This window comes from Notolepis coatsorum, assembly GCF_963971535.1.
Source record: "Notolepis coatsorum genome assembly, chromosome: 20".
NCBI classification, from domain to species: Eukaryota; Metazoa; Chordata; class Actinopteri; order Aulopiformes; family Paralepididae; genus Notolepis; species Notolepis coatsorum.
In genome coordinates, this window is record NC_140184.1 from 16,930,584 (window position 1) to 16,949,936 (window position 19,353).

Consider the following 19,353-nt stretch of genomic DNA (forward strand, 5'->3'; position numbering starts at 1 on the left):
CTCACGCACAGCCGTATGTCACATCTCTATCCCTTTTATACGACCGTGGAGAGAGGAGTCGCAGAGGGAACGGAGGGACGACCGGGCGGTCGCCGGTTTACAATATCAACACAGCAGCGCAGCAGCTATAGGCGCCGGACCCTGAGAGGAGGTAACGGTACCTCTCTAGCGGCACATCTTGACACGTGACCCGAGTCCCTACTGACCCGCTGAGGGAGGCTTTCATTAAAGAGCCACCCACCTGCGCACTGTGCTCTGATGATGCCCTGATGTGATGACAAAAGATTTTTTTTCCTTCTTCTTCTTCTTCTTCTTAGCCCAGTTATCTACGGTTTTAGTCATATGAAAATGTAGTTATATTTGTTCTACATTCTTGTTGAATCAGGATGTACAGCCTGAAATAGCATGTCGGTTATCACACGAAATTATGTCAATAGTATGCCATTTCAGGCTACATCCTGATTCAACAAAAGTGCAGAACAATTATAACGAAATTTGTATTATTCTTCCTATAAAACAAACTACTATTATTAAACTATTATTTAAAAAAAAAGAACAACGTCATAGTAGTTTAAAACATTATTTATTACTACTCGAACATCTTCACTCTTCCATTACCCTTTCTATAAAATGATCCATTTAAAAATGAAACCATTGCAGAATAGGACAATTCCTTCAATATAGATGGGGCGTTTTCTGCTATGTGCCTCAGAATAGTACGGTGGACCTTCAACAGTGGAACACATACAGTGGTACATTCAATGTGTAAACATGCATCGGAGAAAAACAAACTATGGACATAGATGATTTACCTGTACACAGCTGAACACTAGTGGGAGTGGCTACATGCTATATGTATTCTATACGTCTGGACAGAGCCTTGCCAACTTAAACTATCCCCAACAACTCCCAGTGCAAAAAAGGCAATAACTGTACATAACTGAATTCAAAACTTTCCTCACGATTCCTGCTCCGGAAATTGCATTTTTAAATTACATCGTTGCTTTTAATCAGCCCCCCCCCCCCCCCCCCCCCGTGAACAGAAAATAATAATATAATTATTTTCCCCCCTCCTTTTTTCTCCCATCCCAATGTTAGTCGTTATGCCAATTCCCAATCCCCTTCCTGGTCGCTGCGCACCTACCCCCTACAGTCTGTTTGGGAGAGTGGAGGCTATCACGTGCTTCCTCCGACACATGTGTAGCCAATCAACCGCTTCTTTTCACCTGGCAGCGCGGACTCGCACTGAGAGGGTGTAACATGTGGAAGGATCACACTACCCCCCCTTAGATCCTTTCCTCGCTGAGCAGGCGCCCCGACCGAACTGTAGGAGTCGCTGTTTACAACGACCAGGACCAACCCACCGGCTTTCCCACCCTCTAACACTGCCAATTGTGTTAGTACGACGGCCGGCCAAGCCGGAAGCAACGCCGATACCAGTATCTCCTGCGTTGGTGGCGAGCGCCTTGCCACCCAACCGCCCTACAGAAAATACATTATATTAGATTCCCTTGGCATCTACACAATACTCTTTAAACGTCACCGTCGTTATACATCTATTCTCATCGTGCGAGTGGCGATATTACAAGTTGTGGAAACATAAATGGTGGTTGGAACTGAAAGATTTAGTTTAGCATCGAAGGAACCAGTGAACTTGTGAATAAAGTCAGACATGCATGCGCACAAGCACACACACTCCCAACACACTTGTGGAGTTCAAACCTAAACAACTGAAACCTGATTTTGTAGTGTCCGTGGGTGCTTATAAATAAAATGTATTATTATGATCATCATCATCATCATCATCAAAGGAGTGTTGTGATGAACAAACCAATCATGCAACCTGGCTCCCTGCCCTCTCTAGATTTATTAATATGGTTTGACTTCGGTTCAAGAGTGCCAGGGAAACTGGACTCCTTTTACCCTTAACACATCCACCACCATAAACGGCGTACGACGTGTTTGATGTCCATGCTAATTCTGCCAAACCACGCTGTACGACGTTATTGAGATCATATTAAATTTTTTCGCCATGGTATTCATAATTCCGCCACCCAGCCTCTGCTGATACAGTGGGAGCCTGCACAACAGTGCAACGCTTCAATACCGCCGCCTGGTGGATGATCGGGCGAGTTACAACCGGAAATGGATCTGGTGATCTCGGTGCATCTGGGAAATCCGTCCGGCAGTCACATATCGTTGCGGGACTCTAGACACACATCCGTGTATATGGATCGCTGCCATAACTCAATAATTGATATGATTTGGGCGTTTATTGCGCCATACAAACCGGAAATGGATCTAGTCGATCGACGTCAAATAAGTGGGATCTTTTTCCTCCAGTCTCATCGGCGAACGGTAAGAGGACAGTAACGTTATTTTCAAGGCGATTGTACATTTCTTTATTTACAAACCATCTGATCAATAAATCAACCCATACTACATAAAGCATTTACTGACGATCACGGAATTATAAACGACCCCCCCCCCCCCCCCCCGTTCATCCGCGCATGATGAGTCATAACGTTTAGGATCGTATACAGTTGAATTTTTTAATATAGCGTGTATTGTCAATAAACGGCAATCGATAATCTATATATGCGTTAGGCCTATAACTAGTGTTCTAGGAATTACTGCAGAAAACGATAAAAACATACTTATATTCTAGACGGTATTTTCGTATGAATGTTTGAATGAAAAAGTATAACGTTCCTACATCCTGAACGATAGATAATCGATGTTGAATGGGCCATAGTAATGTCAATTTAGCAATACAATTTAAAAAGTTATAGCCCTGCAAAGAAGGTGAACATCTCCATAGGCTTAGATTGGTGGCAGAGATGGGCATGAGAGGGGCAAACTGCGTGGCAGTTAATGTGTTAAAGGCCACTAGATGGTTTCATTAAAAAAGAAACAACAATCTTTGACCAAAACAAGCTGTACGTTATAGTTTCTTGTCCTAAGATACTTAATATAACCTGGTTGCTGTAATGGTCAACTGTGAACATGAAATAAGGGGGGGGGGGGATCAGTACAATAATTATACCGTTAAAACATCAGCATTCATGAATATAATACACCTATACATACAATGCGATACACGTTCAATCTGTAACGACTACAGCGTTATCAAGCTCAAAGCCCTGTCTCATGACGAGTCTGGCTTGTATTGTCCAACACGTCTGGGTCCATCGACTTGAGGAATCCGTGTGTCTGGTGCAGAGGCCCGTTCTCAGGCCTTCCTCCAGTCAATCAATCAGTCAGTCTTCAGCCTTTTCTCAGTGGCCATACTGTAGTTCAGCTGTAGTCATGACGATACCCTCCTGCTGCACGTGTGGCCCGTGGGGGTTGGTGTTCCTCAGTCTGTACACTGTTCTCATGTTGATGGTGTCTGTTCAGAGCTTGTCGCCAGTCTTGTTATTGCTCAGTCCTAGAGCCTGGACCACATCCAGACTCAGTCCACTCTTCAGTGTCCTCCGCACTAAAACAAACACACACACACACACACACACACACACACACACACACACACACACACACACACACAGTGTAAGAGTACAGGTGAATGATAGTACACTACCGGTACACACATTGTTACAAGAAGGGTTGTGAGAAATCAATGTTATCAACCTGGCTTTTTTGTGGTGGGAGGGGGAGGGTCAAATTCATGAGAAGAGATAAGAAATCAGCTATAGCTAGCATTATGTCAAGCAAGTTTAGCCAGTCAACATTACATAAGCAAGCAAAACTACAAAGCTAACTATCTGATCTTATCTAGCTACAGTACAATGATAAATGAAGCTAACATGAAACTAGCTTGCTAACTGCCATACCCCTTTCACATCCATTACAGGCAGACACTGTTAAAGATGGGCTTCAAGCCCTTTGGGCTCATTCCATAAAAAATAAAAACAGATTGAATGTACTTTAAAGTAAGGTACATGTCACAAAGATTAATAAAGGTTTCATATTAAAAAGAGAAAAAGGAAAAATCAACAGACACAGATTGGTCACCTGCTCCACCTGAGAAACACCTGTTTGGTTGAAATTATAGGTTATGATATATTGTTTCACCGAAATATCAAGATGAGTTTAGCCTTTCATTAAATATTGGATATAAAATCGAATATCGGCCTGTCAATGTTGTCCACCTGAAACACATTGAACGCATAACCCTATGCGAGTCTATTGGTAATTTAGTTTTTCATACTTAAAATGTCATATCAGTAATATGCGACTGTTTCGAATGAGAACCACGAAATATGGCCTTTAATTAGGCTTTTGAGGCCGGTTTTCGTGGGTTTTCTTTATGGCCCGGTGTGATGCACACGGACACCTCCGTCAGCTCAATAAGCATGGCCCCCTCAGAGAATACCAATCCATTACACACAAGTCGATGTACACTCAAAATAGCCAAAGGATATGGATTTTGGACTGCCATTTGTTCTGAACCTCTGTGACAAGCACAGTGTGGCTCTGTACGCTTAAAGGAACACACCGACATTATGGGAAATAATCGTGTACCGTCTTCTCCAGAGTCAGACAAGAAGACAGATACCAGTTTCCTCTCTATGTGTTCAGTAGAAAGCTATCCGGCTGCACGTTAGCCTAGCTTAGCACAATGAATGGAAATGCACTGTACTGGTTAGCCTAGGCGTTGGTCAACTAACCCCTCTGTACTGTCTGCTTCCATTCATTGTGCTAAGCTAGGCTAACGTGCAGCCGGATAGCTTTCTACTGAACACAGAGAGGAAACTGGTATCTGTCTTCTTGTCTGACTCTGGAGAAGACGGTAAGCCATATTGTCACTCATCCTAAACACTGGCATCTAAGGTGTTAAAAGGTGCTGTAAGTGGTATCTTTATGTTAAAATAAGTGTTAAATAGCTTTACATTCCAACAGCTCTCACTGATAGTGTTTGGTGAGTAACATGGGTCTCCAAGTCCCTCCGCTCTGCAGTAAACAGAAAATACATTTTCTGGTATACCTTCCCACTTTATCCAAATCAGGAGAGAGAAGTCTAGATATTTTTACTTATTTTAAGAAATCTTGCCAAATTAGCTTACTGTACTGGTAGATCATTTTATTTTTTACATTTGCTAGTTTTTATTTCTTATTTTTGTCAGACAATTTTTGCAGTGTGGAGTTCTCTCTCCTGGTTGGATAAAGTGGGACTGGGAGACCCATGTTACTCTATACCAGTGATGGCCATCAGAGTGTAGATATATTATTGCTCTATATTATAACATGTAGACCACTTTATATTAACACAAAACAACGTACAGCACCTTTAATAGAGTAGGAATAACAAGAGAAATATGCACATGTTATACAGAGAAAAGCATTTTATTAACTGCGTGAAATTATTTATACTTTCTGAAAGAAGACAATCAAAGCTTTGTTTATTTTATTATTGCAAATTAGAATATAACGTTACATGGTGTTTGGGAATGCATTCACATTTCATATTTTCAAATCAAGCTGGTATATCAATATCGTTTTTCAATCTTCCAGACAAATCAAGAGCCGTCACTACCTCCATTCCCCCTGAGGAGTTCACAGATTGTGTGAGATAAGACCTCTCGTCTAAATGGCTTTAGTGAGGAACTGAAAACATCGATAGGGAGCCAGGCAGATAACGTGGCTGTTTTGGACACAGCTTAACTATTGTGGTTGGAGACACAGGGATCTGTGTTGGGATATGGCTACCCCCCCCCCCCCCCCCCCACCCCCCACCCCGTCTCATCAGCACTGAAACTCAGATGGCCATGACCTTCTAAAAGACAAGCTGGCCATGACCTTCTAAAAAGACAACCCTGTAGAAAAGTACTGAATGTGAGGAGAGGAAAAGCAACAGCCCTGGTAGTAACTATGGGCTCCCTGAAAAGATGTGACACTCGACACGCAAGACCATAGTGCCATGAAAAACCTCAACGATCAATTAGCATTCCGAAGGTTAAGGTGTAGGACGGAACGGCGGCACTCACAGAAGATTAACTTTGCTGCTTCTTTCAGCACTCAACATATCAGCGTTTTACCGTGTTCCTTCCCACCTTGAGACCGATCAAGACCGTATTCCCAGTGTGTTGCAACTATAACTAGTTTTGTTCATTGTTGGAGCAGTGCGCATATTTCCCATTGTTCTATAATCTATTGTCACCTTTCCCTTCACTTACTGTGCCCTTGGGGGAAGACCCGAGAGATGTATGCATTGTGCTGGCGATAACTCTTATACTCAAAATTAAGACCGTCGACTAATTGTTAGACGTGATCATATTAAGAGATGAAATGTGGGCGTCTGATTGGGCGTCTAACGCAGGAGATGCTGGTATCGAGCCCAGCTCTCGGCGTTGCTACCGGCTTGGCCGGCCGTCATACTAACACAATTGGCAGTGTTAGAGGGTGGGAAAGCCGGTGGGTGGGAATTGGACGTTGTGGACAGCGACTCCTACAGGTCGGTTGGGTGACGCCGGTGCAGCGGAAACAGGAAGTATCGGGGGCAGCGTGAGCCTCCCACGCGTTACTCCTTGCCACTGAGAGTTCGAGCTGCTGCGGTGAAAAGATGCGACAGGCTGCCTCCTCGTGTACCGGAGGGGACACGTGATGCAAGGCTTCTGTCCTCACTACAACCGACCAGTGGGAGGCATAGTCTAGCAACGTTCAAGACAGGGGAGGGAAGAATTGGATAATACGGAATTGGGATGGGAGAAAAATAGAAAAAGTGGATCAAAAAAAGAAAAGAGATGAAATGCGACAGAAAAAGATTTCATATGCATGTTTATGTGTATATAACAATGTTAGATAAATCATCAACCTAAAAAGTCGCAGAGCATTCAGAGAGAAAAAAAACTACGTAGGCCTACAAGCAACCCTTTGGCCGTCTACTCACACGACTTCCTGTTAACGCGGGATCGCTTCCGTGTCTTGGGGCTGGAGGGCCTCTCTGTAGGGTTCTGGGTGACAGACTTGACTAATCGATCCATAATCTCATCTGTGGCATCGTCCTGAGAGCTGGCACTGTCCTCTTTGGCTACAAACATCTGGGATGGACTCACTCGGCCTAGACCTGCAGAAAGAGAGGAGACATAATGTATCGGTAGGGGTTTAACCATTCATATTGACCTATGATTGGAGGATAAAAAAAGGGTGGGGTTTGAGATAGCTTACAATTATTTGCCAAATGATTCAATTCAAACCTACACCTACAGGTGCAGCTCGATAAATTAGAATATCGTGGAAAAGTCAATATATTTAGCTGTATTGATGCAGTAATTTGTGCAAAAGGAGCCCCAACCAAGTACTGAGTGAACATACATGAACATACTTTTCAGAAGGCTGACATTTCTATATAAAAATTATTTATGTCTTATAATATTCAAACTTTCTGAGATACAGAATGTTGGGCTTTCATGAGCTGTAAGCCATAATCATCTAAATTAACACAAATAAAGGCTTGAAATATTTCACTTTGTGTGTAATGAATCTATAATCTATGAGAGTTTCGCTTTTTGAATTGAATTACTGAAATAAAATAACTTTTCCACGATATTCTAATTTATTGAGCTGCACCTGTACATTACAATAAACGGTAGCACAGCCTCAAGGCCCGGACCAGCAGACTCCAGAACAGTTTCTTTCCCCAGGCAGTCATGAACAAATATCACTAACAGTTATTGCCGTTTAGACACACACTACACCCATGCAGTGTTCGTTACAGCAGAGTCTGAAGATGGCCAGCTTAGTCCCCCCTAAGCGAGCTTTAAATTAATGTTGGGTGTCTTGGAGAGAGCTTCTATGCTCTGCTCTTGTTTCTTTAGGCTGAATCTTTTCTCCGCCCCCTCTTTGGCACTTTATGTTTTGTGTTGTTGCAATTTATTGTGTGTTGATTGGTGAGTGTAATGTTGCTGTTTACATGTTTAAGTGTGTATGGGCTGCTGTTTGAACAGGTCACACTCGTAAATGAGACCTCGGTCTCAATGTGATTTTACCCGTTTAAATATAGGCTAAATAAAAATTTATAAAATATATCAAAGCCTAGAGCCACTTTATCCTCGATTCTACTGCCACTTTACACCCACACTGTAAACTACAAATTCTTACACTTTGTATTACATTATTTTTGTAGTATCGTCTGCTGATGCTGTTGCTAGGCAGATGAGCCAAGAACAAAATAATTGATCTCCTCTATGCTGTAACAGTAATGAAATATGTAGACAATACAACTGATTCTGATCAATTTTACATGTTGACCACAATTCAGTTTGATTCGATTTATTTTGTATTAAATATAACAAATATACAAACGTGACAGACCGTCAGCAATAAATGAAGTGATTCAGTCAGCAATAAATACATTAGGGCTGTCTTAAATACTTCGAAGCTTCGTTCGATGGCACAAGCTTCGAACATTAAAAAAAAATCGAAGTTTAAAAAAAAATATATATAAAAAACGCCTGCACAGCAGAGACAGGAAATAGCGGGGGTAGTGTGAGCCTCCCACACGTTACACCTCGCCAATGAGAGTCCGCGCTGGCAGGTGAAAGGATGTGACAGGCTGCCTCCTCGTGTACCGGAGGGGACACGTGATGCAAGGCTTCTATCCTCCCTACAACCGACCTGTGGGGGGCATAATATGCGAGCAACGTTCAAGACAAGGGGAGGGGAGAATTGGAAACAGCGAAATTGGGATGGGAGAAAAATAGAAAAATAAGGAGAAAAAGTGGATAAAAAAATAAACATTAAGGATTTGATTATGGATTTTGCCCTGTGGGAATCTAAAGGCACAGGTTGTTTTGTGTAAATACGTTGGATCTCTCGCTGGTAACAGACCGGGGCGATGCAAACTGGCCCATAGCGTTTACGTTTATTTATTTATTTCTTTACCCAGAGACAGTGCTCATCAATCAACACGTTCAGTTTCCACATCAATGTAAGTGTGCCGGAGTTACTGTAGCCAATTTCATCCGTAGTCCCTGCCTAACATGCATGTCTTCTGGTGTGTAGGCCTGTCCCCGACTAAGGATTTGTATATTCGACTTTGATTGGCCAACATTTTCCGATAGCCGACTGCAATAATATAAATGTATTTTAATAATAAAATAAAATTATAAATATAAAAAAAGAAAAATGTGGGATCATTCCATTTGGGCTGTGGGGGGTGCTTAATCTCTGAAGGAGTCGACTGCGAAAGCATGCAATTGGTCCACTGATGGATACATCTTGATATTTGTCTACTCTAGTGTGTTCATTAGATGGGTGAAATCCTCTTTCAGTGCCTCTGTGCCCGTTTTCTTAGGCAGTTAGCCTCGCTGGTATGCGCGCCATTAGCGTTAGCCACGCTTCTAGGCCTCTTTGATTTTGGAAAGAATGATAAAAAATAAATAAATATATATATATATTTGGCAGCCCTACTGGTGTGGGAGGAAACCAGAGTACCCAGAAGAAACCCACGCAAACACAGAGAGAACATTACACACAGAAAGGCCTCCCACCGAGGTTCGAACCCAGGACCTTCTTGCTATGAGGCGGTGCTTAACACTGTGCCACCGTGCTGTGTTAAATGTATTGACTCTCTCATACACCTCGCACAGTGCAATTCTCACACTCAGTTGCCGTTTAATCCATCTCTATCGTAGACAAAAGTAAATCTGTAATGCGCCCAAACAGCAGACTTAAGCGTCTTCTTGGCCACTTAATGTTACCAGCAGCCTAATAGCCATTTCCCAGACAAACGACTGACACAGCTGCACTCACCACATGGACAAACTAAAAGGTCCCGCTCGGTTATGGATTTAAATGCAGCGAGTAAATTACTAACGTTAACTGAACTTAGCATTCCTTATTCTTAGTGTTGTATGACATTACATGGAAATAGTCAAAGGCCAGTTACAAAAGCACTCCACCCCCCACCCCCCCCAGAACCGCCTCTACATGTAGGTAACACGGCACAAGGATGACCCTCGCTTCCAGTGCAAGACATACAACGGATGATGAGATTATACGCGTGAGGGATTTTCGCAACACAGTTTATCAGCATGTGGTCAGAGGTGTAGAGGAAATGTTGTGTGTCTGGCAGCACATCGGTCTGGTGAACAGGATGAGATGCGTAACCCGAGATTAATCGTAAACAACAGAACGTAAGGTCAGGAGCGGGTCTTACTGCGGTAGCCGCGGCTGCGTCTCGGGTTGCCGGGCTGCAGCAGGCTGGTGCTGATCAGGAGGTTCTTCATGTTCTCGTGCTCCTCCTCCTGGGCCGGCTCACAGTCCGCCATCAGGGAGACGGGAGAGGGGTCATCCTGGGACGGCACCGCACCGGAGAACTTCTCCGTCTGGGACAGGGGAGGGGGGGAGGGAGAGAGAGGGAGAGGGGGGCAGGGGAGAGAGGCCGGGGTTCATTATTCCCAATCGATTACTAATTCAATGTGAACGTCTGATCAAGGATCTATTGACGTGTTTAACGTACAGTGAGCAATGAACACAGGCAACTCATCTCCATTAAACAACAGCAAAGTTATGTATACTGTCTCATGCAGAAAACACAATCTCACACATTGCCGTTCTACCATATCAGCCCCAGACTCAACAAAAGAAATGGACATTTCCATCCAAAGGCCACAGTGGATGGTTGGGTCCAAAATTTACCAGCCACTTTAACTTGGCTCCAAAACGATGGTTAGCTACGGGGTAAATGAGCTGGCAGAGTAGACGAAGTCACCAGCCACAGTGAAAAATGTACCAGCTGTAGAATAGCCTCCCCCCTCAACATAAGGTGCACTCCCTCCCTTCCGGTCTTTAAATCCAGGTTAGAAACCTACCTGTTTACCCAGCAGGCCTTTTTTCTTCTTCTTTTTTTTCTGGATAGTCTGATCTCACACCTACACTGTTTTATGTTGTGTATTTTCCTATTTCTTATTTTTTTTTAATCTTTCTTGGTGTTATATTTGTCTATTTATTGCTTTTTAACATGTTTTTACTGTGTCTTATTATAGTGCCACTTATATGTACAGCACTTTGATGCAACTACAGTTGGTGACAGTGGCTCGGGAGGTAGAGCAGTCGTCTGGCAATCCGGAGGTTCCCAGTTCGATTCCCACTCCTCCCGGGCAGCGTGTCGAAGTGTCCTTGAGCAAGACACTTAACCCCTAATTGCCCCCGATGAGCAGGTTGGCACCTTGCATGGTTGCCTCCGCCATCGGTGTGTGCATGTGTGAGTGAAAGGGTAAAATGTGAGAAACAAATTGTAAAGCACTTTGGATAAAAGCGCTATAGAAATGCAGCCATTTGGGCGGCCGGGTAGCGCAGCGGACTAAGCGTCTGTCTACCACCGCAGAGAAAGTGGGATCGAATCCAGCTGCCGCGGTACCTCCGGCTTGGTCGGCCGTCCATACTGACACAATTGGCAGTGTCAGCGGGTGGGAAAGCCGGTGAGGTGGGTCCTGGTCGTTGTAAACAACGACTCCTACAGTTCAGTCGGGGCGCCTGCACAGCGAGGGAAGGATCTGCGGGAGGTAGTGTGATCCTTCCACACGTTACACTCCCCCAGTGAGAGTCCGCGCTGCCAGGTGAAAAGAAGCGGTGGGCTGACTACACATATGTCGGAGGAAGCATGTGATAGTCTCCGCCCTCCCAGACCGACGGTAGGGGGGGTAAGTGCGCAATGACCAGGAAGGGGAGTAGGAATTGGCATAACGACTAACATTGGGATGGGCGGAAAACGAAAAAAAGAGCCATTTACCATTTATTCCATTCCCTGTCCTTTCTTAATTAAATCCTCATTTCACAGGCACTGCAACATTATGGGGGCACATTTTCCCCCAGAGAGCCCCTGTTAAAATTTCCCAAACTCCATCCTGTGACGGTACCTCTGTGATCATCTTTCCCCGGGTCTTGGTGCGCTCCCGGTGGGCGGCTCTCTTGCGTTTCTGGGTGAGGACCCTCTCCCTGGTGGTGCGGTACTCCAGGGAGAACTCACTGATGATCCTACAGAAGGTGGTCACCTTGGTGTCCCTCACAGAGTAGGACGGCTGGCCCAGGTATAACAGGAAGGAGTGGAACCTGCGGGTGTGAGGGGAACAGGGACAGCAGGGGGACAGGGACAGCAGGGGGACAGGGACAGCAGGGGGACAGGGACAGCAGGGGGACAGGGACAGCAGGGGGGACAGGGACAAGGAGGGAACAAGGAGAAGCTGTTTAACTGGACAGTGAATTAGTTGCATCTTGTGTGCGACTAATTCACATTTTCTTTCGTATTTGGCAGATATGTATGGTTGACCTATACAGGTATAAAACTGAAGTCTGTGTCTGTGTGTATCAGTGATGGGAATAACGGCGTTATAAATAACAAACTCGATTCTTGTACCGGATCTCCTCTCTGGTAAACAAGAATACCCTGAAGACTCTGGCAGGAGCACTCATTCAAGGGTACTACGACTATGCTTGCACCTCATGGTACCAAAGCACCTAAAAGGCACTAAAAACTAAATTACAAACATCTCAAAACAAACTGGTCAGACTACTGCTTGACCCGACTCCTAGAACCCACCTCACCCCTGCCCACTTTGACAACCTAGGATGGCTTAGAGTAGACGACAGAGTACAGCAACTTGCAATGGGCCTGGTCTACAAGATACACTACACGACCAAGGTACCCATGTACATGTCAAAATACTTCCCAAAGGTCAGTGAATACCACAATCACAACACCAGAGGGAGCTCCCCTCAAACAAGGGACTAAACACGTTTCGCAATTATGCCACATCAATGTGGAACGCCCTACCCAAAGCTGTAAAGGAATGTGAATCACTACCCACTTTCAAAAACTCTCAAAGAACACCTACGGGAGACTGCAATTCGAAACTGGCCCCTGCAAATGTCCTAACCCAACCCCCTCCAATGTACAGTAAAATACCAAGTATGGCTTTGTCAATATTCCAATGTACAGTGTCCCCCACCCACCTTTTTTGTTTTATTTGCACTACAAAGAGTGTATATATGTATGTCTTAAATGTCATGATTAGATCTATATGTTGTGTATGTCATAAATGTCATTATGAATTGAAAATGGGGGACCGTGATGTAAACAAGACGAAAGTCTTTCTCTGGTCTGCATCCCCTTAACAATTGTGTGTATTGAGCTGTACTGTACCCATTCTGCAATATGTTAATAAAAATGTTCAATCAATCAGTATATATTTGTTATTTATTTTTGGTATAGTGCTTAACAAGCATAATTTAATGTTGCCCAGTTGTAGCCTGTTGAGGGGCAATACATATCAAAAGTTCCAAAACATCTATTGTGTTTGTATTTGTATGATCCACTATATAAACATAGTAATTATAATATCTACGGTACATACATGGCATTTGATTGGAGGCTAGTCTCACTTTGTCCCACAGCAACATTAAAATAGTTTAGATTTGTGTACGTTGTTTATGTTAAAATTTTACTTGAAAGTAACGCAATAGTTCCTTTCTGAAGTAACTAGTTACTTTTATAATTTGTAACTGAGTAAGTAATTTAGTTACTTTTTGGAAGAAGTAACTAGTAATTCCTGTCCGCTACTGTTCCTAATTTATGCAAATTACATGTCGTCAGCTTGTGACTGCAACTTGTTCTTATTCGCGGACGACTCAGCCCTGCTGGTCTCTGACAAGAACAAGTTACAGGTTGAAAAACCCCTCAGCTCAGAACTCGGCAGAATCTGCACCTGGCTCGCTTCTTTCGTGTAACGTCAGAGGTCCAACTCCGTATCTTGTAGCCATGCCCTTAACTCTGGATCCACATCAAAGAGGCTGGCTTCCGAGGGTGGTTTGTATAGGGGGCAGATGGTCAGGATGTGGTCAACAGTCTGCTCAGGGTCTCCACACAACAGAGTCCATTCTCTTCGGATCAAATAACAAACTCCGCAAGACTGACGGCTTCTCAGTTACAGTGGGTGACAATATTGTCACAAGGAAAGATGAAATTACATACCTAGGTTCCATCCTAGAGGCAAATCTTTCCTGTGACAAAATGGCATCCAAGGTAATAAAAAAAGTCAACCAACAAACTAGATTCTTGTACCGGATCTCCTCTCTGGTAAACAAGAATACCCTGAAGACCCTGGCAGGAGCACTCATTCAAGGGTACTACGACTATGCTTACACCTCATGGTACCAAAGCACCTCAAAGGCAATAAAAACAAGATTACAAACATCACAAAACAAACTGGTCAGACTACTACTTGACCTTACTCCTAGAACCCACCTCACCCCTGCCCACTTTGACTAGTACCTAGGATGGCTTAGAGTAGACGACAGAGTACAGCAACTTGCAATGGGCCTGGTCTACAAGATACACTATACGACTAAGGTACCCATGTACATGTCAAAATACTTCCCAAAGGTCAGTGAATACCACGACCACAACACCAGAGGAAGCTCAACAAATCATGTCAAACCCAGATTCGGCTCAAACAAGGGACTAAACACATTTCGCAAATATGCCACATCAATGTGGAACGCCCTACCCAAAGCTGTAAAGGAATGTGAATCCCTACCCACATTCAAAACCGCTCTAAAAGAGCACCTATGGGAGGCTGCAATTCGAAACTGGCCACTGTAAATGTCCAAACCCCCCCACCCCCTCCTAATAGACAGTCTCCTCCCCACCGTATGTATATATTCTCTCCCCACCGTATGTATATTTCTCTCCCACCCACCCACCCCCTCCTAATGTACAGTCTCCTCCCCACCATATGTATATATTCTCTCCCCACCGTATGTATATTTCTCTCCCAGCCACCCACCCCCTCCTAATGTACAGTCTCCTCCCCATCATATGTATATACTCTCTGTCAGGATCTATGGGTAACAGTACTGTATATTTGCATATCATATATGTCACAAATGTAACAGTACTATATACAGTACCTGTATGTCATGTATGTTGTGTATGTCATAAATGTCACTATGAATTGAAAATGGGGGACCCTGATGTAAACAAGTGTGCGTCTGGTCTCTGCATTGTGCGTTGTGTCTGTTCTCTGCGTTGTGTGTTGTGTGTGTGTCAGGGCCCCGTTCCCCGTACCTGGATAACTGAGTTAGCCGGATAATTTCCAGTCAAGCCTGACTTAAGCCGGACCTTCCCATTCCCTGACGCGCGATTGTCCAAATCACCATGACAACAGATCAAAAAGTTTGAGCCTGGTCGGGAGCAGGGTTAACTTCAGTTAGCCGGATGAACCATGGCCACGCCCCCGCAAATAAATGACAGCTCGCTTCCTGAAATGATTCTCACAGTCTAGATCCCATTATACCATTCTGAATTATGTTTCTGTGCTTCGTTTTCCTAGAGGGGGCTTCTGAAATGTATAATAATAGAACTAAATGCTGATAATAAATCATATTGAGCCTATAGATTTACTTTGTCCTAAATAAAATAATGCACGTCATATACGGCGCTCGGAGTCGCGATACACGCTGCATGTGGTTATTTTAATAACGGCGCATTGCAAATGTGAATCCCGCAGGGATATTTTTAATGAATGAAACCTATCGGCCGTTTGGCTCTGATTAGTTTCATATATTCTCCGCTGTAGATTTGCTTAACGGAGCGCCCGGATTGTGTTTCATTCAAGCATAAAATTGAAGTGTCTATGCGTGGATTGTGGATTTTGTGTGATATTGTAACTGGGATTAAAATGTCTGATGAGATGCGCTGTTTGACGGATTTGAGAAATTGAATGAGCCGTTGACGTCACATTAATGCATTTGAGAATAAAGAGATAAAACTTCATTCAAAAGAAAAAATATTCTAAACACGGGTCTCTCGTCCATTAATGGATAAACAATGAATCTATCCCGTCTGGCACAGTGGCGCAGCGGTAGTGCTCAATCCTGGCAACCGGGCGACTGGTGTTCGAAACCCCGCGTTTCCAATATAATTTTTTGGAATATAATATTAATGATTATACGCAAAAGTAGCCTAGTTTTAAGTTAAAATATTATAAATCTACATGCATTGAGGATGTCATTCTTTATATAGCTCTCAACGTGCACCAAATTGAATTATTCCTACATTGCAAAAAGAAGGAAAAGACTAGGATTCGAACCCGGGCCGTCTGCGTGAAAGTCAAAAGCAGAAACCGTTACACCACAGTGCAGATAAGTAAAAGATCCACCATACATCAATCAATGGGTAAGAGAGCCGTATCCTTATTCTGTATAACAGTTTAACTAATTATTTTCGCTAGCAAGATCTCACTTGATTATTCAATCCATAAACCTACTGCCAGCAGGCAAGTTTAAAGAAATATAATCTGATTGATTGAGGTAATGAGGGACTTAAAATTAGCCTATAGATAACGCATTTAACTTGTCGGCGAGGCGATTGAGCCGTACTGCAATCTGTTAATAAAGTTTTAAATCAATTAATCAATCAATGCCGTTAGAAAATCAGGATCTCTGCTATCGATACGTGCTGGCTTTTCAACTGAAGCGGCCGCGCGCACTTATCCTGGGTCTCAAGTCTGGTTCGAGTTAACGAGACTGAATCCACCTTCGAGGAACAGGAAAATCCCGGCTTCAAACATCGGGTTAATTGAATCTGGATAATGGGACTCTTGATCGACTTAGTTGAACCAGGTACGGGGAATAGGGCCCTGTTCTCTGCGCTGTGTGTGTCTGCTCTCTGCGTTGTGTGTTGTGTGTGTCTCTGCGCTGTGTGTTGTGTGTCTCTGCGTTGTGCGTTGTGTGTGTCTCTGCGTTGTGCGTTGTGTGTATCTCTGCGTTGTGTGTGTCTCTGCGTTGTCTGTTGCGTGTGTCTCTGCGTTGTGTGTGTCTCTGTGTTGTGTGTTGCGTGTGTCTCTGCGTTGTGTGTCTCTGCGTTGTGCGTTGTGTGTCTCTGCGTTGTGCGTTGTGTGTGTCTCTGCGTTGCGTGTGTCTCTGCGTTGTGCGTGTCTCTGCGTTGTGCGTTGTGTGTGTCTCTGCGTTGTGTGTTTCGTGTGTCTCTGCGTTGTGTGTGTCTCTGCGTTGTGTGTTGTGTGTGTCTCTGCGTTGTGTGTTGCGTGTGTCTCTGCGGTGTGCGTTGTGTGTGTCTCTGCGTTGTGTGTTGCGTGTGTCTCTGCGTTGTGTGTGTCTCTGCGTTGTGTGTTGTGTGTGTCTCTGCGTTGTGTGCTGCCGTCTCACCTGTTGATGACCCTCCGGTGGACGACCTTGAGGATGATGATCCTCTCAGTGCAGTCCTTGAGGAACTCGCTCATCTTGTTCTTGAGCAGCGGCTTGGTCTCGTGCTTGGCCACCACCTTCAGGTTGTCCCACGACGACTTGCACTTCCTCTCCAGCTGAACCAGGTTGTCAGACAGCTGCTCAAACTCCACCTGGGGGCAGCAACGATGGAACATGTCAACATTGATTGATTGATTGAAAACTTTATTAACAGATTGCAGAATGGGTACAGTACAGTACAGCTCAATACATACAATTGTTAAGGGGATGCAGACCAGAGAAAGACTTTCGTCTTGTTTACATCAGGGTCCCCCATTTTCAATTCATCGTAACATACATGACATACAGATAGACAGTACTGCTACATCTATACATTTATGACATACCAGATTTGCAAATACAGTACCGTTTGTGATACAAAAAGAGTCCAGAAAAAAGAGTATATACATTTGACGTAGAAACTGTACATTGGATTGGGTAGGTGGGGGGGGGAGTGGGGGGGACTGTACATTGGGGGTGGTTGGGTGGGGGGGGGGGGGGGTTGGGTAGGAGTGGGGGGGAGGTTGGGTAGGAGGGGTGGGGGACACACACTGTACAACTGTACAAACAAAACTGTACATTGGAATATTGACAAGACCATACTTGGTAATTTACTGTACATTGGAGGGAGTTGTGTTCGGACATTTACAGGGGCCAGTTTCGAATTGCAGTCTCCCTTAGGTGTTTTTTGAGAGTGTTTTTGAAAGTGGGTAGTGATTCACATTCCTTTACAGCTTTGGGTAGGGCGTTCCACATTGATGTGGCATAATTGCGAAACGTGTTTAGTCCCTTGTTTGAGCCGAATCTTGGTTTAACATGATTTGTGGAGCTCCCTCTGGTGTTGTGATCGTGGTATTCACTGACCTTTGGGAAGTATTTTGACATGTACATTGGTACCTTGGTCGTGTAGTGTATCTTGTAGACCAGGCCCATTGCAAGTTGCTGTACTCTGTCGTCTACTCTAAGCCATCCTAGGTTGTCAAAGTGGGCAGGGGTGAGGTGGGTTCTAGGAGTAAGGTCAAGCAGTAGTCTGACCAGTTTGTTTTGAGATGTTTGTAATTTTGTTTTTAGCGCCTTTGAGGTGCTTTGGTACCATGAGGTGCAAGCATAGTCGTAGTACCCTTGAATGAGTGCTCCTGCCAGAGTCTTCAGGGTATTCTTGTTTACCAGTGAGGAGATCCGGTACAAGAATCGAGTTCGTTGGTTGACTGTTTTTATTACATTGGATGCCATTTTGTCACAGGAAAGATTTGCCTCTAGGATGGAACCCAGGTAGGTAATATCTTCTTTCCTTGTGACAATATTGTCACCCACTGTAACTGAGAAGCCGACGGTCTTGCTGAGTTTGTTATTTGAACCGAAGAGAATGGACTCTGTTTTGCCCATGTGTAATGATAGTTTGTTAACATCTTATACCATCTAATAATAACTACAATAATTATCATTAGAATTATTAGTATTATCATCATTATTATTAATATTATTTTTATTATTATAGTATGACATGTTTGCATTGGTTCTTTATTATATACTTCAACTGTAGCCTTAAACTGTGTTTGATAAGCAGTTGTGGAAGATTTACTGACTGACTGATTGATTGTCAAGTTAGCAGTCATTTGATGACATAGTGACAGATACTCATACTGACAAAAGAACACAAGAGTGATTAGCCTTGTCGTGTTCTTTTTAGCACCTTCAATCAATCATCAACAGTGTCCATTAGAGAGTCTGTAAATGTCAAAGACAAATCGAATGGTCCTGAATGGTAAGATGTATTAGTTGTTAATGTATTGTTATGTCAGTGCAGGACAGTGCGTTTGTTTTTAGATGCGACGCACCTGCATGACAGGAAATATCAACAGTAATTCACTCAAGGTTAGCCAGTCTGCCCCCAGTGGCGACTCACGGGCATCGCACTTAGTGTAATACAGATGCAGCTCTTAGGACTCTGCACCGCTACTGCGGTAACCACGCACCATTAACCTGGCAGTGCTGTAAATGAGGCGTTAACGATACTGCCCCCTTGCAGTAGAGGTGCGATTTTCACCTTTGCATTCAAGTGGCTTCCAGCTTCATATTCTTTTGCTATTATTCAGGTTTATATTCTGG

The 19,353-nt window shown here is 43.9% G+C and overlaps 1 protein-coding gene across 3 annotated transcripts in view; it reads right to left on the reverse strand.

The window, feature by feature from the left end:
- Nucleotides 1-2,485: 2,485 nt before the first annotated feature.
- fhod1 (formin homology 2 domain containing 1) overlaps nucleotides 2,486-19,353 on the reverse strand; it is a 132,523-nt gene continuing 115,655 nt past the window's right edge. For all 3 annotated transcript variants that reach the window (XM_084337610.1, XM_084337609.1, XM_084337608.1), the window contains 5 exons: nucleotides 17,167-17,357; nucleotides 11,862-12,054; nucleotides 10,160-10,328; nucleotides 6,890-7,066; nucleotides 2,486-3,481 (listed from right to left, as the gene is read on the reverse strand). In XM_084337610.1, coding sequence (XP_084193736.1) covers nucleotides 3,396-3,481; nucleotides 6,890-7,066; nucleotides 10,160-10,328; nucleotides 11,862-12,054; nucleotides 17,167-17,357 — 816 coding nt within the window. In that variant the 3' untranslated portion in view covers nucleotides 2,486-3,395. The remainder of the gene's footprint in view (nucleotides 3,482-6,889; nucleotides 7,067-10,159; nucleotides 10,329-11,861; nucleotides 12,055-17,166; nucleotides 17,358-19,353) is intronic.